At 43.8% G+C, this 22,429-nt stretch overlaps 1 protein-coding gene across 7 annotated transcripts in view; it reads right to left on the bottom strand.

Moving 5' to 3' along the window:
• Window positions 1–22,429, bottom strand: part of nbeab (neurobeachin b) — a 408,948-nt gene that overhangs the window by 238,760 nt on the left and 147,759 nt on the right. For all 7 annotated transcript variants that reach the window (XM_067450409.1, XM_067450410.1, XM_067450412.1 and 4 more), the window contains 3 exons: window positions 3,984–4,063; window positions 2,953–3,015; window positions 397–494 (listed from right to left, as the gene is read on the bottom strand). In XM_067450409.1, the coding sequence (XP_067306510.1) occupies window positions 397–494; window positions 2,953–3,015; window positions 3,984–4,063 (241 nt within the window). The remainder of the gene's footprint in view (window positions 1–396; window positions 495–2,952; window positions 3,016–3,983; window positions 4,064–22,429) is intronic.

Raw genomic sequence — 22,429 nt, 5'->3', positions numbered from 1 at the left:
TGTTGAAAACAAGAACCAGTGGGAATGTGCCAAATACTTAATTCTTTCAATGCATCAAGCAGCAGATTCTAAGAAAATTCATATTTTGCAGACAATAATAATTAATACTTGAGAGGAAATGGCATTGTTTAAACCACCATGAAGCTGTTCATCAAAGTCATATCAGTTATTTTGAGCCAAAACCAAACTTTATCAAATCCATCTATATTTCATTAGCTTGACATGCAGGATGTGAGCTTTATCCCGCTTGTCAGGAGAAAAAAAAATATGTGAAAAGATCATTGCAATTTTCTATGTCGAGTCTTGTGAATTATTCATGATTGTATCAACTCCATCATGGGAGACAAGACGAAAAATAATGAAATTTGACTCTATGTGGCGTATGAGGCTTCTTACCGGATGCCATTCCTCTGGTCAAATGCAGGAATCATAGAGGCAGGGTGCTCAGACATGAGGGCCACAAGCAGCTGAAGAACATCATGGAGGTTCTCATCCTGCATTGAGTAAACACACATCATGCATTGAGTAAACACATCCTGCATTTAAAGGGGTACTTCACCGAAGGCTAAATGAGCTCTGCTTAGAGAGAGGGAAGTTAAGAGACCACAGATAACAGGTAATTTATGGTGAGGGGTGGGGACACAGTCATCCCTGACCTAAATATGATAGGAGGATGCGCAGACATTTGAGTTTCAAATCTCAGAACACAAACAAAGAATTAGTTCAAGACAGAGTTTTAGAAAAAGATCACGACAGAGATAGAGACCATTCAGAGGCAGACCAAGATCAGAGATAAGATCCGATAATTTAATTCAAGCTATCTATATACTCTTATCTCACTTTCCTTTATTTTACTTACAATCCTACAATTCTACAGCGAAGCACGCTTCAACTTTAAACAATATCTCCGGCCTAATTAAAGCATATTCTAAGGCATTGTCTGGAGTCTGTTTGATTATTGTTGCATAGCAGGCTAGATACTAGAGATCTTACTTCTATTCTCAATTGATAGTGTTTAGTGGCGCATTAGAGATATTATTCCCGAGTGATACTGTTCAAAAAAGGGCAAGACGTCGAAACCGGTTGTCGACTGTAGACGCAGTGCTAGAGTATAAACATTGATAAGTGTTGACTGTCGATGCATGGGTGCCCACCGGAGATGCCCCAAGTAAACTTAAATCAGGTCAGTAGGGGGAAAAAAAATCGACCACAAATTGGCGAGCCAGCCCGGAGCTTGGGCTAAAATCTGATTGAGCTCCCAGAGTGCCTGCCGCTTCTTTTTATTTGGGATCACCTCCGACCTGCAGGAAGTCATTCAGTTGCAGGTTGACCAGATACTACCCCTATATAATGTCTGCACTGGATTACTTTATCCTTTTTAACACATTCTGATTTTCATCACTAGATCTTTCTTTAAAAACTTGGACAGCATTAAACCACTGTGGGTTAAGAAATCTATTCTTTTACAGGTCAAAAGGTGGCCTTTCTCTTCCAAATTTTTAGCATTTTTTCTGGGTGTGTAAAATTTACATTAGTAGGATTTTATATTGGAATAACCCATGCTTACCCAAAGATTACCAGCCCTGTGTCCATGCCAAAATCTCATCAACTCAATATTATTTACATTTTGTCATTACTTCTCAGCTTCATTTGATTGAAAGTATTTTGGACTACATAGAGCTTCTATACATATGCCTATTCTGAATAACCATACTTTCTTAACCATACTTCAGAAGGGGTGTTTTCAACATCTTCAAGTTACCCAATTGTTCCCACATTTCCCAAATCATCCCCCAGAATACTTTTTTATCTTAAATACTCCACTAAAAAAAAAGGAGTTGAAAGAACTTAATTCAATTAAGTCTATTAAACTTTTCCACAAAATGTAATTACATTTCTCCAACAAATTCTAATTGGTTAAGTTTGTTGTATGAACCTAAATTTATTTAGCCAAGACCTGATAAAGTATGATAAAGAGGGGCAAAACCGGTGACCATATGTGACTGTGGGAACTGTCAGACAAATGTATTTTATTTATTTCTATAAAAAAAAACTAATAATCAATTAAACACTTGATAGCACTCAAGTGATCAAGTAAAATCACTCTCATCACTGTAGCCATACAGTAGCCTAGTGAAATACATATCCATATTTGTATGTGATTTTCATGTGAAGGTGTGCATTATACCCGGCACCTAGATTAACACTTTACAGTTGGTTTTATGACTGTAAGTCATTCTCTTTAAATGCTATTGAAGTATACCAATGTCACAACTAACTTTAGAGATGGTCCCTAAATTTGTGAATATTGAACGTCAAGCCAGCCTTATGCAAGTTAAACATTAAAAAATTACAGTTAAATCAGATTCACTATGGTTCTGGTGTGATCTTTGTTTGAAATTACTTTATTGCTGAAATAGAAAAAAAAAAAAACTGTCAATCACTGTATGATGAATGAATCTATTACGTACATCGCACGTACATCTCTGCTTTGTTGTTTGTGATTAGAGGGTAAATTTCAGTAAATGAGAGCACGCTCTGAACAAAACTCTGGCATTTCAGCAATGACTAATCTGAATTCCTCTGATTATTAAACATCACATTCATAAGCTCAACAGAATCACGTGGGGCTGGTTAAATGCACAAAGCGATTATAACAGATGACTTTTTATAAGACTTCAATAAAATTCAACCCGCTCCCAACCGTGACTGTTACACGCCACAGCTGAAATCCTCTCTCTCTCTCTCTCTCTCTCTCTCTCTCTCTCTCTCTCTCTCTCTCTCTCTCTCTCTCTCTCTCTATATATATATATATATATATATATATATAATTTCACCCATTTAACAAAAAAATTTGGGCCCATTTAGGAACCTGAAACAATAGGAAATCTTCTAAAACATATATGTCTGATATACAATATGTATGAATGGTGTACTATGGTGAATACCCACCTCATGCATGGTCAGCAGGTAGTTGAGAATACTTTGAAGCTCATCTTCTTTAACACCTCGGTCCTGATGAATAAAAAAAGTCAACAAAACGCTGAGTGGTGCTACTTTTTAAATATGCTGTTGTTAAACGGCCAAATGCACTTATAAGCCGCTACTTCCAACATACCGCTGACAAACTATGAAATATAAATAGAAAGTAGAAGAAAAAACAGAAAATAACAATGAGTTAAAATGCAGTGAGGCTGTTTGTGTTTGCTGAAATTAATGTTCACAGTGAATTTGAGTCATGACTTTTACAAGCCGTCTCTTATTATTAGGAACACAGCATGAACTGTCTAGTTGGAGTGGTGCTGATGAATGCACACGTTTCCCATTACTGGGAGAGCACAGGCAGCTTGAGAGCTAATTGTTGTTTGCTTGTGCCTTGGCCACCTGACAGATTTCTTGATATGTTAGCACTGGTCTGAACAAGTGTACACTTTTTCCTACGGTCCTGTTAGAAAATTGTAAACAGCTGGGGCTGGTGAATGAGAGCAAAAACCTGCCAAAGCAACAGCCCTAGAGCTGTTGTTCTCAATACTTTGATAAATCAGCACATGCACAAAACGAAAATTAAATTGACTTTTAGAAAAATGATAGGAGTGTATAAGGGAAAGTTTGCATATTATTTTACTTACCCCACTGGCAGATTATTTGCAGATTATTTTGGTTGAGTTATTTTTTTCCCAAAACAAGATGATTACTTTTTCTTGTCTGGTAAATACATCTTGTTTTAAGAATTTTTAGATGTTTGGACTAGAAACAAGACAAAAGTACTAAATATGAAAAACATTTTTTGTAGTGAACCTTTTTGAGGTTCTAAATACGTAGCGTCAATAGAACCATTTAAGTTTCTTCTAAGAGTATACAAAAACCACAACTATGGATAGTCAATACAAATTAAAGGATGATATGATAGGGGACAGATGTCATGTCATTTTTTTTTTCATTTGTATGCTACATATTATGTGAATACATGAAATAATGCTTACCTTTAGTATGAGCTGTTTGAGGAACAGCAGCATGAAGGCTCTGAGGGAGGTGATCTCTTTCTGCAAGGGCCGAGGACCGTCTGCTAACACAGGAGTCACAGAGGTTACAACAAACCGCAGTAAATCTAAAAAATGTCATGTTTAAAGTTTCAGAGATACTGCTATTAAAATCATAGTGAGAGTGTCAAAGAGTCTCGCTCTCAATCAGTGGAGAATCGTGGCACAGACGGCGGCTTCTGCCAGCTGAGAAGAGCGTTACAGAGGTCAGAGCTCTCAGAAGATAAGAGAGCTCTTATAATCTCCAGAAGGGAAGAGAGCTAGAGCTCAACAGGCCTCATTTCAGTAACATCTGCACTAATTTCTAATTCTTGGTCACCCTGATTTTTCCAAGACAGGCATGTTTCTGGATCAACACATTGGTAACACTTTACAATACGGGTGCACTAGTATGCATTATTTAATTCTGAACTAATGCACAGATAATTATCAGTTAATGTATGTCTCATACAGAACTAAAACATATATTAATGATTACTGCATCAGCAACTAATGAAGATTCTATATGATTAATAGATTAAATAATATATGAATTGCTATTAATTAAATGTGTCATGTATTAATTCCCTAATAAAAAATTATATTAACTAATGGTGTAAACGAACGTGTTAATTACCACAATGGTTCAAAGCCGTGCATTTCAACTTTCAGTTGTCTGCTTTAATTAATCATTAGCTAATGATTTATAAATCTATCATGTTATGACTTTAATTGTTGTGGCACATGACTTAACTAATTGATTAAGTAATATGTAATTGTAGTTTTGAATTAATTTTAAATTAGTTAATAGTCCTATGCCTCAACAAGTAAATGTGTAACATAATGATACATTAGTAAATAATTAGCTAATAATTAATTAAAGACAACTGGAAGTTAAAATAAATGGCTTTGACCCATTGTGGTAATTAACACGTTTGTTTAAACCATTAGTTAATATAATATGTTATTAGGGAATTAATATATTATGACACATTTAACTAATAACAATTTAATTATTACTTAATCTATTAATCATGTAGAATGTTCATTAGTTGCTGATGCAGTGATCAATAATAAATGGGTTAGTTCATCGCCACACATTAACTCAAGATTATTTGTGCATTAGTTAAGTATGAATTAATGCATATTAGTATTATAAAGTATTACCAACATATTTTGTTGATCCTGGAACAATATTCATGATTGAAAATTTATTTCTCACCACATCTATAAACATAACCCCCCATAACTGATCCCTAAAACCAGAGGGAAATGATGGTGAATAACACTGATGTTGCAGCACCTAACCCTGGTAAGCCTAAACCCTGATGTTGCCGTACTCAATTCTAGTCAGAATATGAGTTTGATACTGCTCCAGTGGGCTATGATTATGAGGCGTGTTTCAAACGAACCATGAAAGACCTCAGTTGAATTAGAGAAATGGAACAACACATAGTTGTCAGCAGAACGTCTCGGTTACGTATGTAACCCTCGTTCCCTGAGGAGGGAACGGAGACGTAACGTCAGTGACTGACGAATGGGGGGTTTCGCTTAGAAGCCTGTCATCTCCGAGACTAGAAAGTGCCCAATGGCAGTGCCAATGCCATGGGCATGCGAGATTTGCATGCGTAACTCCGCCTACCCACGTGGGTATATAAGGAAGTAGCTGGCATCATCGCATTATGTTTTACCTGCTGAGGAGCCAAGTTGAACTCCGTTCCAGCGGTACAGCGGATGTGGCAACGGGACGTTACGTCTCCGTTCCCTCCTCAGGGAACGAGGGTTACATACGTAACCGAGACGTTCCCTTTCGTTCAGTCACTCCGACGTAACGTCAGTGACTGACGAATGGGGGTCCCAATGCAATAACGCCACTCGGCTGTCTTCCAGTGCCCTGCGCAAGCGTGAGAACCCTGATGCAAGTTAGGACGGTCAAAGGCCTCTACTTAACGCAGGAATACCAAGGTACACTGGGAGGCATATTCCAGGAGGAGATATGCGCCAAGATGCCTACCCGTAGGGAGGACTTAGGGATACACGTATGACCCCGGGGGGGCTGCATACGGAAGATCACTGGGGTACCAGCCGAAGGTGGATTTTTAACCCCAGGAGGTGGCAAGGTTGCCAAGGGAATACACCCGCTCAGGGAGGCTTATGGTGGAAATACACATGTGGGGGTCGCCGGAGGGGAACCATGCACATGGGGCACCTGGCCGGACACGAGTGTCTGGGCTAAGGGCAGACTTACTGGCGTCGGCGACGTCAGTGCTGGAGGAGCTCAGGGCTCTCGGGGAACTCACCTGAGAAGAATATCGCACGTATCCAGTCCGTGGAGTGGAATGGCGAGCAAGCGAAGACACCTGAGCCAATCCATTACCGGCCACTTGTAGAGGCGAGTACATAGTCGGATACAGGCTCCACTCGGAGGTTATAAAACCTGGCGAATGTGTTTGGTGTCGCCCAGCCTGCAGCTCTGCAGATGTCTGTCAGCGGAGCCCCATGTGCTAAAGCCCAAGAGGAGGCCACACTCCGGGTGGAATGGGCCCTGACCCCAAGGGGACATGGGCGTCCCTGCTGCTGGTAAGCCAAAACAATGGTGTCCACTATCCAGTGAGACAGCCTTTGCTTTGAGAGAGCCTTCCCTTTCAGCTTCCCACCATAACAGACAAAGAGCTGGTCTGAGGTCCTGAAACACTGTGTCCTGTCTACGTAAGCGCGAAGGGCGCGTACTGGACAGAGCAGTGCCAAGGCTGGGTCTGCCTCCTCCAAAGGCAGCGCTTGCAGGTTCACCACCTGGTCTCTGAACGGAGTGGTGGGAACCTTGGGCACATATCCAGGCCGGGGTCTCAGGATCACGTGAGAGTCGGCCGGCCCGAATTCCAGGCACGCTTCGTCAACCGAAAATGCCTGCAGGTCCCCTACCCTCTTGATGGAGGCCAGTGCGGTCAGGAGCGCTGTCTTCATAGACAAGAACTTAACATCTACTGACCGCAAAGGCTCAAATGGGGCCCTCTGCAGAGCACTTAGAACTACTGAGAGGTCCCAAGAGGGTACGAGAGGAGCACAAGGAGGATGTAGTCTCCTCGCACCTCTCAGGAACCTGAGGACCAGGTCGTGCTTACTTACCGTTTTCCCGTCCAGGAGGTCATGGTAGGCGGCGATAGCGGCCACATAAACCTTCAGGGTGGATGGAGACAGCCTTCGATCCAACCCTTCCTGGAGGAAAGAGAGCACAGACCCGATCGGGCATTTCCAGGGGTCTTCTTGGCGAGAAGAGCACCAATTGACGAAGAAGTTCCACTTCAACGCATAGGCCTGTCTCGTGGACTCGGCCCGAGCGGAAGTGATAGTAGCCACCACCGGAGGTGGTAGGGTACTCAAACCTGCCGCGTCCCGTCCAGGAGCCACACGTGGAGGTTCCAAAGATCGGGACGCGGGTGCCACAGGGTGCCCCGTCTCTGAGAGAGTAGGTCTTGTCTCAGAGGAATTGGCCAGGGAGGGGCTGTCGCAAGGAGCACTAGTTCTGGGAACCAGGTCCGGCCGTGCCAGTACGGGGCGACCAAAATGACCTGCTCCTTGTCCTCCCTGACCTTGCACAGAACACGTGCAAGAAGGCTCACTGGGGGAAACGCATACTTGCGTAGGCCCCGCGGCCAGCTGTGCGCCAGTGCATCCGTGCCGAGCGTGCCCTCGGTCAGGGAATAGTACAGGCTGCAGTGGGACGAGGCGTGGGAGGCAAACAGATCTACCTGTGCGTCCCCGAACTGATCCCAAATCAGCTGGACCAACTGGGGATGGAGTCTCCACTCCCCAGGGATTGGCTGAACCCGTGAGAGCTCGTCGGCTGCACGGTTCAGGATCCCCGGGATATGGACAGCACGAAGGGACCTCAGGCGCTTCTGACTCCATAAAACGAGATGGCGGGCGAGTTGAGACATGCGGCGGGAGCGTAGACCGCCCTGGTGGTTGATGTACGCTACTACAGCCGTGTTGTCCGATCTGACTAGTACGTGTTGACCCTTCAGCAACGCTCGGAAGCGGTGCAGGGCGAACCGTACTGCCAGCAACTCGAGGCAATTGATATGCAGGCGGCTCTGGCTCTCTGACCAAGAGCCGGCAGCTGCATGTCCATTGCACATGGCACCCCAACCCGTGGTGGACGCATCTGTTGACACAACAACATGCCGGGAAACTCGTTCTAAGGGCACTCCTGCCCGTAGAAAACTGAGGTTCGACCACTGGGTGAGTGTCTGTCTGCAGGCCTGAGTCACTGGGACCCGGAGCGTGCCAGACCGCCATGCCCATCTCGGGACTCGATCGCGAAGCCAGTGCTGAAGCGGTCTCATATGAAGCAATCCGAGCGGCGTTACCGCGGCTGCAGATGCCATATGCCCCAGGAGCCTCTGAAACAATTTCAGTGGAACCGCACGCTTGCTCTCTATCTGCCTGAGGCAAGTCAGCAGCGACTGCGCACGCAAGCCGGTAAGCTGCGCGCACATGGCGACCGAGTCGATCTCCATACCGAGAAAAGAGATCCTCTGCACGGGGCAGAGTTTGCTCTTCTCCCAGTTGACCCGAAGGCCCAAACGAGCTAAGTGGTGGAGAACCAGGTCTCTGTGTTCGCACACCCGGTCCCGAGAGTGGCCCAGTATGAGCCAGTCGTCGAGATAGTTCAGGATGCGAACCCCTTGTTGCCGGAGTGGCGCAAGGGCTGCCTCGACAATCTTCGTGAAGACGCAAGGGGACAGAGCTAGCCCGAATGGTAGTACAGCATACTGATATGCCCGCCCTTCGAACGCAAACCGTAGGAACGGTCTGTGTCGCGGAAGGATGGACACATGGAAGTACGCGTCCTTCAGGTCGATCGCTGCAAACCAATCGCATGGACGAACGCATTCGAAAAGAACGCATGCGATCTCCGCACGCATGACTGGGGCATTGGACCCCACCACGGTGTACCGGACACCCCGGAAGCGGGGAGGACCTCGCGCGAACTGAATCGCGTAGCCGAGCCGGATGGTCCGTGCGACCCAGCGGGACAGTCCCGGCAGCTGTAGCCACGCTCCCAGGGAGTGTACCAACGGGGTCATGCGGAGCACCGGCGTACCCTCGGTGGGGCAGCGAGGCAGCGTTACCGGCCCGGACTCGGGTGGCGTAGCGGCCCGGTGTCGGGGCGGCGGTAACAGCTGCGCCCTGACAGAGGAGACCAGGGAAGGACTCGCGTTCCACTGGGGTCTGCTCTGAGAGGGGGCTCGCGACAGAGAGGGACGAGAGCGGCGTGGCTCGGGGGCGGCGCACACTGCCGTCACCGGTCTCTGTGTGCTCAGAGATGGGTATGTCAGTTCTTTCTTTAACCACATTAGGGTGCTGCCACCCCGGGGGGCGGCAGCGGAACGAAAGATTCTCCCCCGGCCCTCCACCGGGGGAAGGAGCGGCCCTGCTGCCGTCTCCTGGAAAGAACTGCCCATCTCTGAGCTGTCCGCGTCAGGAGCGCCGCTTGGCCTGGCGTTTAGCGGGCCGCGGGGCTGGCGCGGACTGGGGCGGCTTCTTGCGGCGCGCTCCGCGGCGCGGCCCGGGTGAAGGCTGCTGCTGTGGCCGCGCGGGAGCGGGGGGGACCGCAGGAGGCCGCCCTCGGCGGCGAGGCAGCTGAGGCGACTGTGCCGGCGGCGCTTGGGGTGCAGCAGCGGGCCGCCGGGGCAGTATATGCTTAATAGCCTCAGTCTGCTTCTGGGCGGCCGAGAACTGTTGGGCGAAGCTCTCGACCGCACCGCCGAATAGCCCAGCCTGGGATATGGGGGCGTCGAGGAAACGAGTCCGCTCGGCGTCCCGCATATCGGCCAGGTTGAGCCATAGATGTCTCTCCTGGACCACGCATGTGGACATCACCCGGCCCAGGGAGCGTGCGGTAACCTTCGTCGCCCGGAGAGCGAGGTCGGTCGCGGCACGCAGCTCATCTCTGAGCCCTGGGTCGGCTCCACCCTCGTGCATGTCGCACAGCAACTTGGCCTGGTAGGCCTGGAGGGTTGCCATGGCATGCAGAGAAGCGGCGGCCTGCCCCGCAGCTCTGTAGGTCTTCGACACCATTGAAGATGTGAATCTACAGGCCTTGGAGGGGTGCTTAGGGTCACCACGCCAGGAGGAGGCGCTCTGGGGACACAGTTGCATCGCCACAGAACGCTCCACCGGGGGGACCCCAGTGTACCCTCTAGCCGCCGCCCCATCGAGGGCGGAGAAGGCGGAAGAGGTTGCCAAACGCTCGCGAGAAGACACGGGGGCCCTCCACGAGTGCGCAACCTCCTCATGCACTTCCGGGAAGAAAGGAATTGGGGGCACGGCAGGACGGCTGTCCTGTCGTGGCGCACCCAAAAACCAATCATCTAACCGCGAACGCTCCGGCCGGGGTGGAGGGTTCCACTCCAGACCGAGCGCCGCGGCAGCCCGGGCAAGCATGGCTGTCAACTCCGGGTCCGACTCGGACAATGCTGGCGCGCCCGGAGGCGGCAGCACAGCCGAATCCTCATCCTCGGAGGACTCTAGCCCACCTTGCGATGCGGTCACCGACATCTCGTCCTCCTCTGGAGCGCCGAACGAAACCCGCGGACCAGCCGAGACCGAGGCCGCGGGCTCCATCACAACGCTCGCGGGTACCGGTGCAACAGAGGGGGGTGTGGGCCGAGGCGTGAGCGTCGGAGCTGTATTCCACACCATCACCCTCAGGTCACCCTGGCCACCAGCCGAAGAGACGCCCCGCGGACCGGATGAGACCGAGGCCGCGGACACGTCAGATCGGGGGGTGACGGAGGGGACTCTCACTCCGGCGGCCGCACGGAGATCATTGAGTCTCGACCGCAACACGGAGATGGCCATGTTCCCGCAGTGAGAACATGACTCATCCACAAGCGCCGCCTGAGCATGCTGGAAGCCCAAGCATGCCAGACAGTGCGAGTGCCCATCAGAAGAGTGTAGAGACCGGCCACACCCAGAAGCACACGGGCGAGACATCCTGAAAAGGACGTGCCACGTGTGAGCTCTTTTGTGAGAGGATTAACCTCGCAGTCGATGCCGAAGCGCCCAGGGGACCACACACCAACTGGAAACCAATCGTCTGACCAGCAGGCAGGAAGTATGTGACCGCTGGAACGCGCCGAACACCAACACCGACTGGAAGATCCTGATCGTCTCGAAGAACTGACTTAACTCAGAAGGCTTGTAGGAGTGAAAGGTATGTAACCCTTGGCTCCGAAGCATTAAAACATAATGCGATGATGCCAGCTACTTCCTTATATACCCACGTGGGTAGGCGGAGTTACGCATGCAAATCTCGCATGCCCATGGCATTGGCACTGCCATTGGGCGCTTTCTAGTCTCGGAGATGACAGGCTTCTAAGCGAAACCCCCCATTCGTCAGTCACTGACGTTACGTCGGAGTGACTGAACGAAAGGGAACTCAACTGTACACAAGCTGGAAGTAGAAGAAGAGGAAGATAAACGTAGTTAACGATCATTGCCGATTTTAAGGATACACGGAGTTCTTACCGACATGATCATCATTTTGTAAAATAGTAAAGGTGAATGCATATAAGAACAAGTTCTCAGTTTTTGATTATAACAAATTGTGTTATATTCGTCAATGCTGACGTGCACAAGTATGTTACTGTTGATCATCTGTCAACCATCGTATAAAGCTCGCCCTGACAATTTCATTGGTCCGAACACGTCTGGTTTGAGCATAGCTATACTCCGCAACGGATAAAGTCCAGTCCAGACCAAACTTCCCGACCTCAAATCTTGTGGGCGAGGCTAAATTCGACTGGCACCCAGGCTATAAACTTGACATAAACTGTAAACTTATCCCGGAGCCTTCTAGGGCTCCTTTTGTATGTGTGTGTGTGTGTGTGTGTGTGTGCATATGACAGATTTTAATTTGCTGTTTTACTGGGGATGGCCTGAACATAAAAAGAAGAACAAATTGATTAGCTGTCATATTCACAGTTTCATCTCAGGAGGTCTGACCACCACCAGTCATTTGTTACTACACTGTCTGAAATGATCAACTCTGCTTCATTTAAGATGTGTCATTCTCTATTCATATGACAGCAGCGACCAGCTATTCTATTTTATTATTATTTTTAAGTGACACATTTCTTTAAAGATTTCATTCATCAAGAATTGTAAAGCATAATTATAAGCAACTGGAGCTGTTTTTCCATTTACAGTCCAATTCCAAAAACAGATCAGCATCTACAGTTTTTAATCTCACTACATATTTCTGAATATTTGGAAGCAGTCCAGTTACACATAACAAAATCCTGCTAAACATTCATTGAATATTAAAGTGAATATTAAATAATTCCAACATTCATTGAATAAACACATTAAATGATTAATTATGTAAAAATACTTCCCTGCAAGTTTTTCTTTTGTTTTCTATAGAAGTCTGTTTCCACCACAGAATAAAAATTATCTCACAACTTTTGAGACTTTTTTTTCTCAGAATTGCAAAACATAAACTCAATATTGTAAGTTGTAAAGTCAGAAATGCAGGATGTAAGCTCGCAATTGTGTGAAATAAAGCTAGAATTGCAGAATATCTCGCAATTGCGTCTGTTAAAGTCTAATTCTGAGGGAGGGAATTACTTTTTTTCTCAGAATTACAACATCTCACAATACAGACGTTATAACACGCAATTGCGAGTCAGAATTTCAAGTCAATATCTGAATTGCAAGTTATCATCACGCAATTGCAATAAAAAAGTCAGAATTGTCAGATAAGTCGCAATTACCTTTTTTATTTTTTATTCATTTTAGTTGTCATCCTAGTAGTCTTTTGACAAATGTGGGCTTTAAAGTTTGTCAAAATTCTGTACATCTTTTCCAGTTGTTAAGCAAAAGAAAATTATAATACAACAAACTTTCAACTAAATATATATTTATTTTTAATACTGTATATTGTATTAATTTAAACATGTATTGGACAGGTAAGATTAGCAAAACATGTTCTGAAAGTATACTGAATTATTAGCTACTTTTTAGTTGTTTACTGTAGTGTGGATTATCTATGCTTTTATAGACTGCTATTATTGTTTTAAGTTGTAGAGACTATTTAGAATATTACATATAGCGTGCATGCTCCAACAGTGTATTCTCGTTTGCATAAGATGCATTTGAGTGAGCTAATCAACACACTAGCAGTTATTTAGCTCAGTTTACAGTGTTAAGGTTTTTCAGCTCAATCGTTACAGTAATTGCCATAATAAATCTTTTTTGCATTGTATTTGCAATAAATGACAGAAAAACCTTTAACATTTCCATCAGTCATTTTATTGATGAGATTAGCATCGCTTTTATTAAACAGATAATCTATTTTAGTTTAACAGTATGCAATCGATTGCCCATTGTCTTAGTCCTTCCTTCAATGTACAAAAGGCACTATTTAAACCTGGAAAATGGGACGTTAATACGATGACTGATTAGTGTGCATTTTTCTCTAAATATTATATTATAGTCTTTCTAAAAAAAGAACCCCCAAAATCTAAATTCAATAAATTATTCTCCAGCCCACATTAATCTGAACAGCCATTAGAGTTTAAAACTAATATTGAATGCATAATTTCATTAGTAAAGATATGCAATCTAAGAGATTTGTGAATAGGCATAGATTGGTCGATCTCCAAATTGGGGGAAAATGTATTTTTCATTAATTTCCCTGTCTTCTGGATCTCATTAGAAGATCAATTCATGATTCAAGCAAAACTAAACAGATCAATAGAATGACTGATATCTCTTTTACTTAATAACACTTCTTCCTGTACCATTTAATCGATTGTGAATATGAACAATCACTGCAAACACTATCTCTTATTTGCAAAGAGTAATGAATCTGGCATGGCGTCAAACAGATAATCAATGCATATGTCCTCTCACAGTCTCCCTACGCAGTGCACTATCCTTAAGATCAGCCCAAACAGCAGTATATGTGGAAGATCCTTATCAAAATGGATAGTTGGACATATACAGAAGTGAAATTAAAAATGATCCCTTTAAAGGGAGTAAGTATTAATGCAGGCCACAGCAAATATACTGTAATTGGGTCTGGAGTCATACTATGCCTTATCTTCTGAAGCCAGGAAAATGGGAAAACGAAGCCAAAAGAAGAATTTATTCAGCCCCTGGAGTTTTACACAAAAGCTTTCACACAGCAGAACTGGACTTGGTTTTTTTTTGACCAGCTAAACATTAACAAAGGTCATTAACCGTGTGTGTGCTCGAGCATTTAAACACCAAAACAGACTCTACACAAGTACATGGACTTAAATCCAAATGTTCCAAATGTGTCCAAATGCAACATAAATGAGTTCTGCATTTCCCATGACTGCCACAAAGGGTGCTATAATGCGCATTAATGGCTTGCATCATGGCGGTTTCGCTATTTGCATGGCGGAATTTGCAATTGGAAAGACTGAACGCTTCTCCAGAGAGAAATTCTTGAATTTTTAATATATAAAAAATGTTATGTGCTGCAGTGCATCTCTGTGTGTGTGTGTGTGTGTGTGTGTGATAAGAAGAGTCTGCGTGTGTTGTGCACCCGCCTATAGGTGCATATTACTAACGCTCCCTCTATATAACAAAAAAAAATAACACATAATATCAGTTGCCTTAAAATAGCAATGGGCCAAAGTTTTGCCTGAACACACCTCATTTTCATACAAGCACACCCATGGGTGAATTTGCTATTTAAATGCTTGGACGTGAAAATGATAACTGACACTAGCAAAAAATACTTGCTGCGATGGGTGTATGATAGGGCCCTATAGCTTCCTAATTCATGAAACAGTATATCGTGTACACAAATTCGGGCACTGTTAAGAACAGTAAGGACCCTGGATCACTATCTATCTATCGTGTATCATCACATGTAATTAATTGGCTCAGTTAGGTAAAGGTAGTCAACATGTCAACATTCTTACAACTAGCTATATGAACAACAACATATCCAATTAAATGGCACAGAAATCCATCCACAGACAGCTATATCACCGTCTTGAGTACTGAGGCTTTTATTACTTTTGTTAAATGCAAAAACTGAAGTTATGTTCAACAGGACTTTTTGCTTGTGTGCTTGATGTTTCTTGCGGGAATCTTTCTATGTCTCTCAAGACACTGGTGAGAAAAGACTGTCTATGCTATTGAAAACAATGGGCTGGAGTGATGCACGACTTTAATTTGTGAAGTCTTGCTTGCGTTTAGAGAGATAGAGAGAGAAAGGTTTGTGGTTAGCTGATGTTGCTCCATTGTAAAACAGAACTCTTTGTTGCAGTAATTGAACACTTCATTATGTTATACTGCTTTCTCTATAACCCGTCCCTTTGTGGAAAAAGACAAAAAAGACTGCAGCGTTTGACAAATGAAGAATAAATCAATGCAGAATGCCACACAGAATTACCTACTTGGCAAGCCAGAGACAAATTCTTTTACATACTTTAGGAGGGCTCCTCTAGGGCCTCATCACCTGGTGTGACTGTGAAACGTGTTTGAGTGTTTATTTGCGGGTTGCAGAGGTTTGGAGGTTCACGATTGTGTATTAATCTCAGCAACTGCTGTTTTTCATATAACAGTCCTTCATCTTCTGCACTTGTGTATGCATGTGTGTACAACATGTTGCATTCTTTAGATATTCGCATACTTTAGACAATCTGTAACATTTCTTTTGCTATTTTATGTGAGCCAGAAGAAAAAGTCACATATACTGATACTGTTTGTGATTTTTGGCCAAACTGTTCAGAAGTTGTAAAGCAAAAATGTAAAATCTCCTGACCACTTGGTGGCACTGTGCCGAATCAATGCAGGTAGCCTCAGGTTATGGTTCTCATAACACACATCAATGCTATGTACTAAATCACCCCCTATACCCTCATTCCCACTATTCCCTACATTACTAATATGGTCCATTTGAAGGAGTGAATGAAAAACAAGTGAGTGAATTTGGCGCTGGAAGCTGGCACTTTTGCATATTTGTGCTTGCTGTTTAATAATCATTTGAAACATGGAAAACTGGGAGCTCCAGTAGTAATGAAAAGATTTATCTTGAATTCTGCCATTGAAACTAGCATGTATAAACCGAAATTAAGCAATTTAATAATCAATTTACGGTAAAAGGAATTTACACCTGTATATTACGTTGTACCAGTATGGCTTGAAAAATGTATAGATGATTGATTTAGCTGCGGGCGCTATCTCCTGGTGAGATGCAGAAATTCAACAAGAATTTGCGTGACTCTCACAGTGCATTATCGGTATTTTCCATTCGTTGAGCGTACATCAGTTGCACACCGTTATTGTGGTGCATTGTAGGATTGAATGAGTGCATTTAACATCCACTATGGTTTCAGACACCACTTCAAATGGCTATCCCATCAAACAGTGCCCTATTTTCACATTTATTTTTCAATCACATTTAAAGCTGCAGTCCGTAACTTTTTGCACTCTAGTGGTTAATAAACAGAACTGCATGGATCTTGCGGAAGAACATTGCAGCCGGAGCTACTTCTCTCTCCTTATGTCTATGGCAGATCACGCAGGGACTGTGCTCCTCTGCAGCGGTACCTACCAGTCTGGCCTGAAATAGTCCCAATATAAATACTTATTATAAGTGTACCATAATGATTCAGGGTAAGATAAAAACACGGTTTGGAAAATGGATTCATGTTGTACATTCTCATTATATCATTTTTGTAAATCTTGAACACAAAAAAAGTTACGGACAGCAGCTTTAAGCTACCCAGAAGAAAGGAAAAAAAAAAAAAACTTTAACAAATGTTTCTGCAAGACCTAAATGAGGTTACATTCATATTAAATTAGGGGTGTCAACAATAATCGATTCGGCGATGCATCGCGATGCGGGGCATGAACGATTCAGCATCGATGCGGCAAAGTGCCATAATCGATTATGTGCAATTCCCCTTTATTCCACAAGGTGGCAATGTCTGATACCCAATGATGAAGTGACGTTTCACTCATAGTTACCTCTGACAGAAAACGAAACAATAATTATAATCTGCAAAACTTGAAATGGGTTAGTGATTTACTTCAGAGAGCAAGTACTAAACACAATCATATGTTAGTGTCACTGTCTCTTGATGATGGATGTGGTCAAGAAGCTGTCAGTGATCAAAATATTGATTTTGAAGACGTTGAAAATGAGTTTGGAGAATATGCTCGAGATCGCGAATATGACACAGATGCTGAATCTACTGGTAAACTCTGACGAGGTCATATGATGATGGTATTAAACATCTGCTCAAACTGAATCCTTCCAAGCTCCAAAAGTTAACGAAATAGGTTTTATTTTATTCTTCTGTAGCTGTTACTCTAAAATCAGGAGTTTTATATATTATCACGACAGGTAGAGAGGTCTATCCATGTTAAATATAGATCCGGGTCGCTAACGACCTGAATATGTAAGAATGTTTGGTGAAACAGTCATGCATTTAAGGGTTAATTGCATTTTATTTAATTTTATTTAATTACATTTTATTTTATTTAATAACTTTTATGTCAAAGATACAGGAGACACATAGCAGCCAATACAATCTGTTGTTTAATATCTGCTTGTATTGCCTCATGACTGATGAAAAATTTGCTTTGTGTGCAGTAGAATTTTGATGCATCACAATGCATCGTAGAATCGAATTGAATCGAATCGTGACCTGGTGAATCGTAATCGAATCGAATCGTGAAGGCAGTGCCAATGCACACCCCTATATTAAATGGAGACTTTTTCTTAAGTCTCCTGATTCTAATACTTGTTTCCTAAGACAAAAACTCTAACATTCTCACAATTGTCTCCTTTAAAGTTTTAGAAGAGATCTCAACATCATCACATACTGTGCTCAGATTTTTCTCCTTGGCGAGAAACACTGGAGTTCCTTTTCAGTCAGTACACTCCAATTTACGTCAGTACTGACGAAATGGGGGGTTCGCTTAGAAAGCCAGCTGCCTTCAATCTGCCTTCAATGCAATGGTCATGCTGCCGTTGGGGCCTGGAAGGAATCTTAGCATGCATGGCATCTCAATTGCCTCGAGTTGCTGGCCATACGTCTTGCCCTGCACCGCCTCCGAGCCCTGCTCAAGGACAGGCACGTACTGGGTCCGGTCCGACAATACTGCGACAGTAGCGTACATAAACCGACAGGGTAGTCTATGCTCACGCATCTTGAGGTCGCTTAGTGCCATTTACATTCCCAGGGACCTGAAACATGCGGCAGACGAGCCGCCACGGTTTCAGCCTCTCCCAGGGGAATGGAGACTCCATCCCCAAGCGATTTAGTTGATGTGGGACCAGTTCGGTGACGCACAGATAGATCTGTTTGCCTCCCACGACTCCTCCCACTGCCGCTGGTACTATTCCCTGACCGAGGGGACCCTCAGCATGGATGCACTAGCGCACAGCTGGCTGCGGGACCCACGCAAATATGTGTTTCCCCCAGTAAGCCTTCTCGCAAAGCTCCTGTGCAAGATCAGGGAGGACAGGGAGCAGGTGCTAGTGGTCGCCCCGTATTGGCCTGGCCAGACCTGGTTCTCCGAACTCATACTCCTTGCGACAGCAACTCCCTGGCCTATTCCTCTGAGGAAGGAACTCCTTTCTCAGAGAGGGGGCACCGTATGGCACCCGCGTCCCAACCTCTGGAACCTCTACGTGTGGCTCCTGAAGGGGACGTGACAGGTTTGAGTAGCTTACCACCACTGATGGTGGCTACCATCCCTTCAGCGAAAGCCTCTTCCACACTTCCTTCAGGGAATGAGAGTTACATGTGTAACCAAGATGCACTCACACCTGCTTTCTCTGAAGATTCATAAGAGATCTCAACAACATCACATCCTGTGCTCAGATTTTTCTCCTTAGCAAGAAGCAGTGGAGCTCTCGCACCTGTCTTCTCTGAAGATTTAAATAAGATCTCAACAACATCACAAATTGTGCTCAGACTTTTCTCCTCAGCAAGAGACTCTGAAGCTTTCACATTTGCCTCCTCTTAAGTTTAGAAGAGATCTCAACATCACACTGTGCTCAGACTTTTCTTAACTTAAGACTCTGAACCTCTCACTTTTATCTTCTCTATAGATTTAGAAGATACATCAGTAAATAAGGTTAACATTACTCTTATTTGTTGGTACAATAAGAAAGCTGTACAGTTTATGTGCATAGGGCACATCATTTGTTTGACAAATGTGAGAGCACCAGAGCCTTTAGCTAAGGAGAATAATCTGAGCACAATTTGTGATGTTGTTGAGATATTTTATGAATCTTTAGAGGTGACAAAAGTGAGAGTTCCAGAGTCTCTCAGTAAGGAGAAAAAATTGAGCACAGTGTGAGATGTTATTGAGATCTTGTAATGATGTAATGACTTTTCTGAATCTTTAGAGGAGCAATCCAGTTCTTCAAGCTAAGGAGTAAAATATAAGCACAGTGTGTGATGTTGTTGAGATCTATAGTAAAACTTTAAAGGAGACCACTGGGAGAGAGTTTTTGTCTCAGGAGACAACCATCAGAAACATAAGACTTAAGGCAAAAGTCTCCATTTGATCTTAAACTAACCTCATTTTTGTCTAGGAGAAACATTTGAGATGCTAAAGAGATCTCGCTTTGGATTTTTCATTCCTATGGGTAGTCCAGACGGTCCTCTATCTATGTGCCACTTTCCCCCAAGCAGTTCTATGGGCTGCCATAGAGTCAAGAGCGGAAGAAGAAGCAGAAGAAGATGAAGAAGGAGAAGAAGAAGAAGGAGCGGTAGAAAAGGAGCAGAAGGAGGTGGAGTGGAAGAAGGAGAAAAAGAAGAAGAAGAAAAAAAGAACGCCAACAGATACAATAGGTGCCTATGCACCTTCAGTGGTCTCTTTCTTTCCTATGAACTGTTACACATCATGTTATTCACATAACATTATTAACTTCCACATGAAACACTCTGTCTGGAAGAGTGATGTACACCTTGGCTTCCACATCCAGCATGAGACAATTTGAATTGCTGTAAGGTTCTTTCTAGTGCCTGGCAGTCTCAAAAACAGCATTGCCACTGACCAATAGGAATAAGAAAACCAAAAAAAACATCTGGCACAACCCATGCATCTCCACTCCACCCCCACACCAGGCGAATGCAGAGAGCTGAATCTGTTCCTGTGTGTAATCGAAACAAGGCTCATAGGTCAACAACACAAAAAAAGCTTCAGCAAAATCAGTAATCCAGTCCACTACTACAAAATCTACACTACTTCAATTCACAGGCTTGCAGTACTGCTTTGTGACATCATGCTTTCTAATAAAAAAATGTGGAGAAAAAGTGTGGAAAAGCAAATCATGACGATCTGTGAAGATATGATATTACCGACAGCTCCCACATGAGCACCACATCTGAACTTCACCAAAAATTATGTAGTTGAGAAGCTTCGGCAATTAGGCCCTGCTGATACAAAAAAAAAGTCTGTATTGTTGACTATGTATTAGCACACAGTGCTTCAGACTTTGCTAGCGAGTTAACTCTTCTAAATGCATCTTATATACATAACTATGAGCCCAAACATTATTTCCGTCTGCCCTAATATGAGGTTGGTCCTCCATGTACTGTCAAAACAGCACAGACCCACCGAGGCATGGACTCTGAAGACCCCTGAAGGTGTCCTGTGGTATCTGGCACCAAGACATTAGCATCAAGTTCTGTAGGTTGCGAGGTGGATTCGAACTTGTTGGTCCAGCAAATCACATAGATGCTAAATTGGATTGAGGAATTTGGGGAATTTGGAGGCACAACTTGAACACTTCATCAAATTTCTCAGACCATTCCTAAACAATGTGTGCAGTGTGGCAGTGTGCATTGTACTACTGAATGCCAATTCCTCCAGATAATGCCATTGTCGTGAAGGGGTGTACCTGGTCTGCTACAATGTTTAGGTTGCATGTGTAAAATTGATCTCCACATGAATGGCTAGACCAAGGGTTTCTCAGCAGAACATTGCCCTGAGCATCACAGTCCCTCCCGGGTTGTCGTTGTCCCACAGTGGATCATGGTGCATCACTTTCCTTGGTAAACGGCACACATGTAGACGACCAGCCTTGTGATGTAAAAGAAAACAGGACTCATCGAACCAGACAACCTTCTTCCACTGCTCCAAGGTCCAGTTCAGACACTCACGTGCCATTTGTAGGTGCTTTCAAAGGTGGACAAGGGTCATCATAGGCACTCATACACAGCAGTAAAATTTTGAGTGACTTGTGCCACAGTAGACCTTCTGTTGGCTCAGACTATCCTTTGTTTCCTTTGTGTATTGATGAGCCTTAGGCATGTCCCACACCCTGTCGCCGGTTTGTGGTTTGTCCCTCCTCTGACCACTGTTGGTAAATGTTCACCACTGCTGACCAAGAGCAACCCACAAGCCTTGTCAAAACAATTCATTGCATCCAAAAATAAATGTATCCTGCATCTAACACTTTGATTATGAGAACTGATTATTTGCTTTCAATCTAATCCACCCAGACCTTAATATGTGGCCTTGTTAGAATGGTCATAATGTTTTGCCTTATGTTGTGTATATTACAGTAAAACAATATTTACACACAACATGAACTGCTGTATATACTCTACATTAGCATGTCAGAAAAACAAAAACTGTTAAAATTTCATCAAAATTATTACTATTATTATCATCAAACTTTGATTTAATAGTAAAACTAGCAATGTACCTATTTGTTGACTAAAATGAGAACTTACGACATTAAAACTGTGAAAAACTAAACACTATGTTTAAAAGTAGCTGTGTATCCTGTGTATTCTAACTACTAATCTATAGCTCTTAACTCTTTGTTTAATGCAGATTCATATACAGAAACCAAAAGATTGCATGACATTTTAGGAGCAGAATAACATGAATAATTGAACACAATTATATTAGAGGAGACGTGTGTACCTGAAAGTGTGTTATTAGGAATTAGACTGACATGAATAGAAAAAAGTGCATAGTACAGTTAAAAGTCGTAATCTATTAAAAAATGCTGTAAAAGGGGATAGGGGATTAAAAGAAAAGAATATTTTCAACCATGAAAGGCAAGTTGCGAGCTGCCCAGGGTGAGCCATGTGCAATTCAGTCCTCACAGCTAGTTCTAGTGTCTCACAATGTGGGTTATTACTTCACTGTTCTCTTTTTTACCTCTCTGTATAGAGAGTGTTTAAAACATGTTTGAATGGGTAGGAAAGAGAAATTGTACCAAATTTCAGGGAAAAGTATGGGGGGTTACAAAGCTAGGTTTATTCAAAAGTACTGCTCCTCATCAGGGGGTGACAGCAGTGGGCCATACAGACACTTTTAGACAAAGTGTAAGATTGACTGAGATGGATTGCAGGTGACAGTGCTGAGCTACATTAAAA

Source organism: Pseudorasbora parva, chromosome 8 (genome assembly GCF_024679245.1).
Source record: "Pseudorasbora parva isolate DD20220531a chromosome 8, ASM2467924v1, whole genome shotgun sequence".
Classification (NCBI taxonomy): domain Eukaryota; kingdom Metazoa; phylum Chordata; class Actinopteri; order Cypriniformes; family Gobionidae; genus Pseudorasbora; species Pseudorasbora parva.
This window is presented reverse-complemented; position numbering and strand designations above follow the sequence as displayed.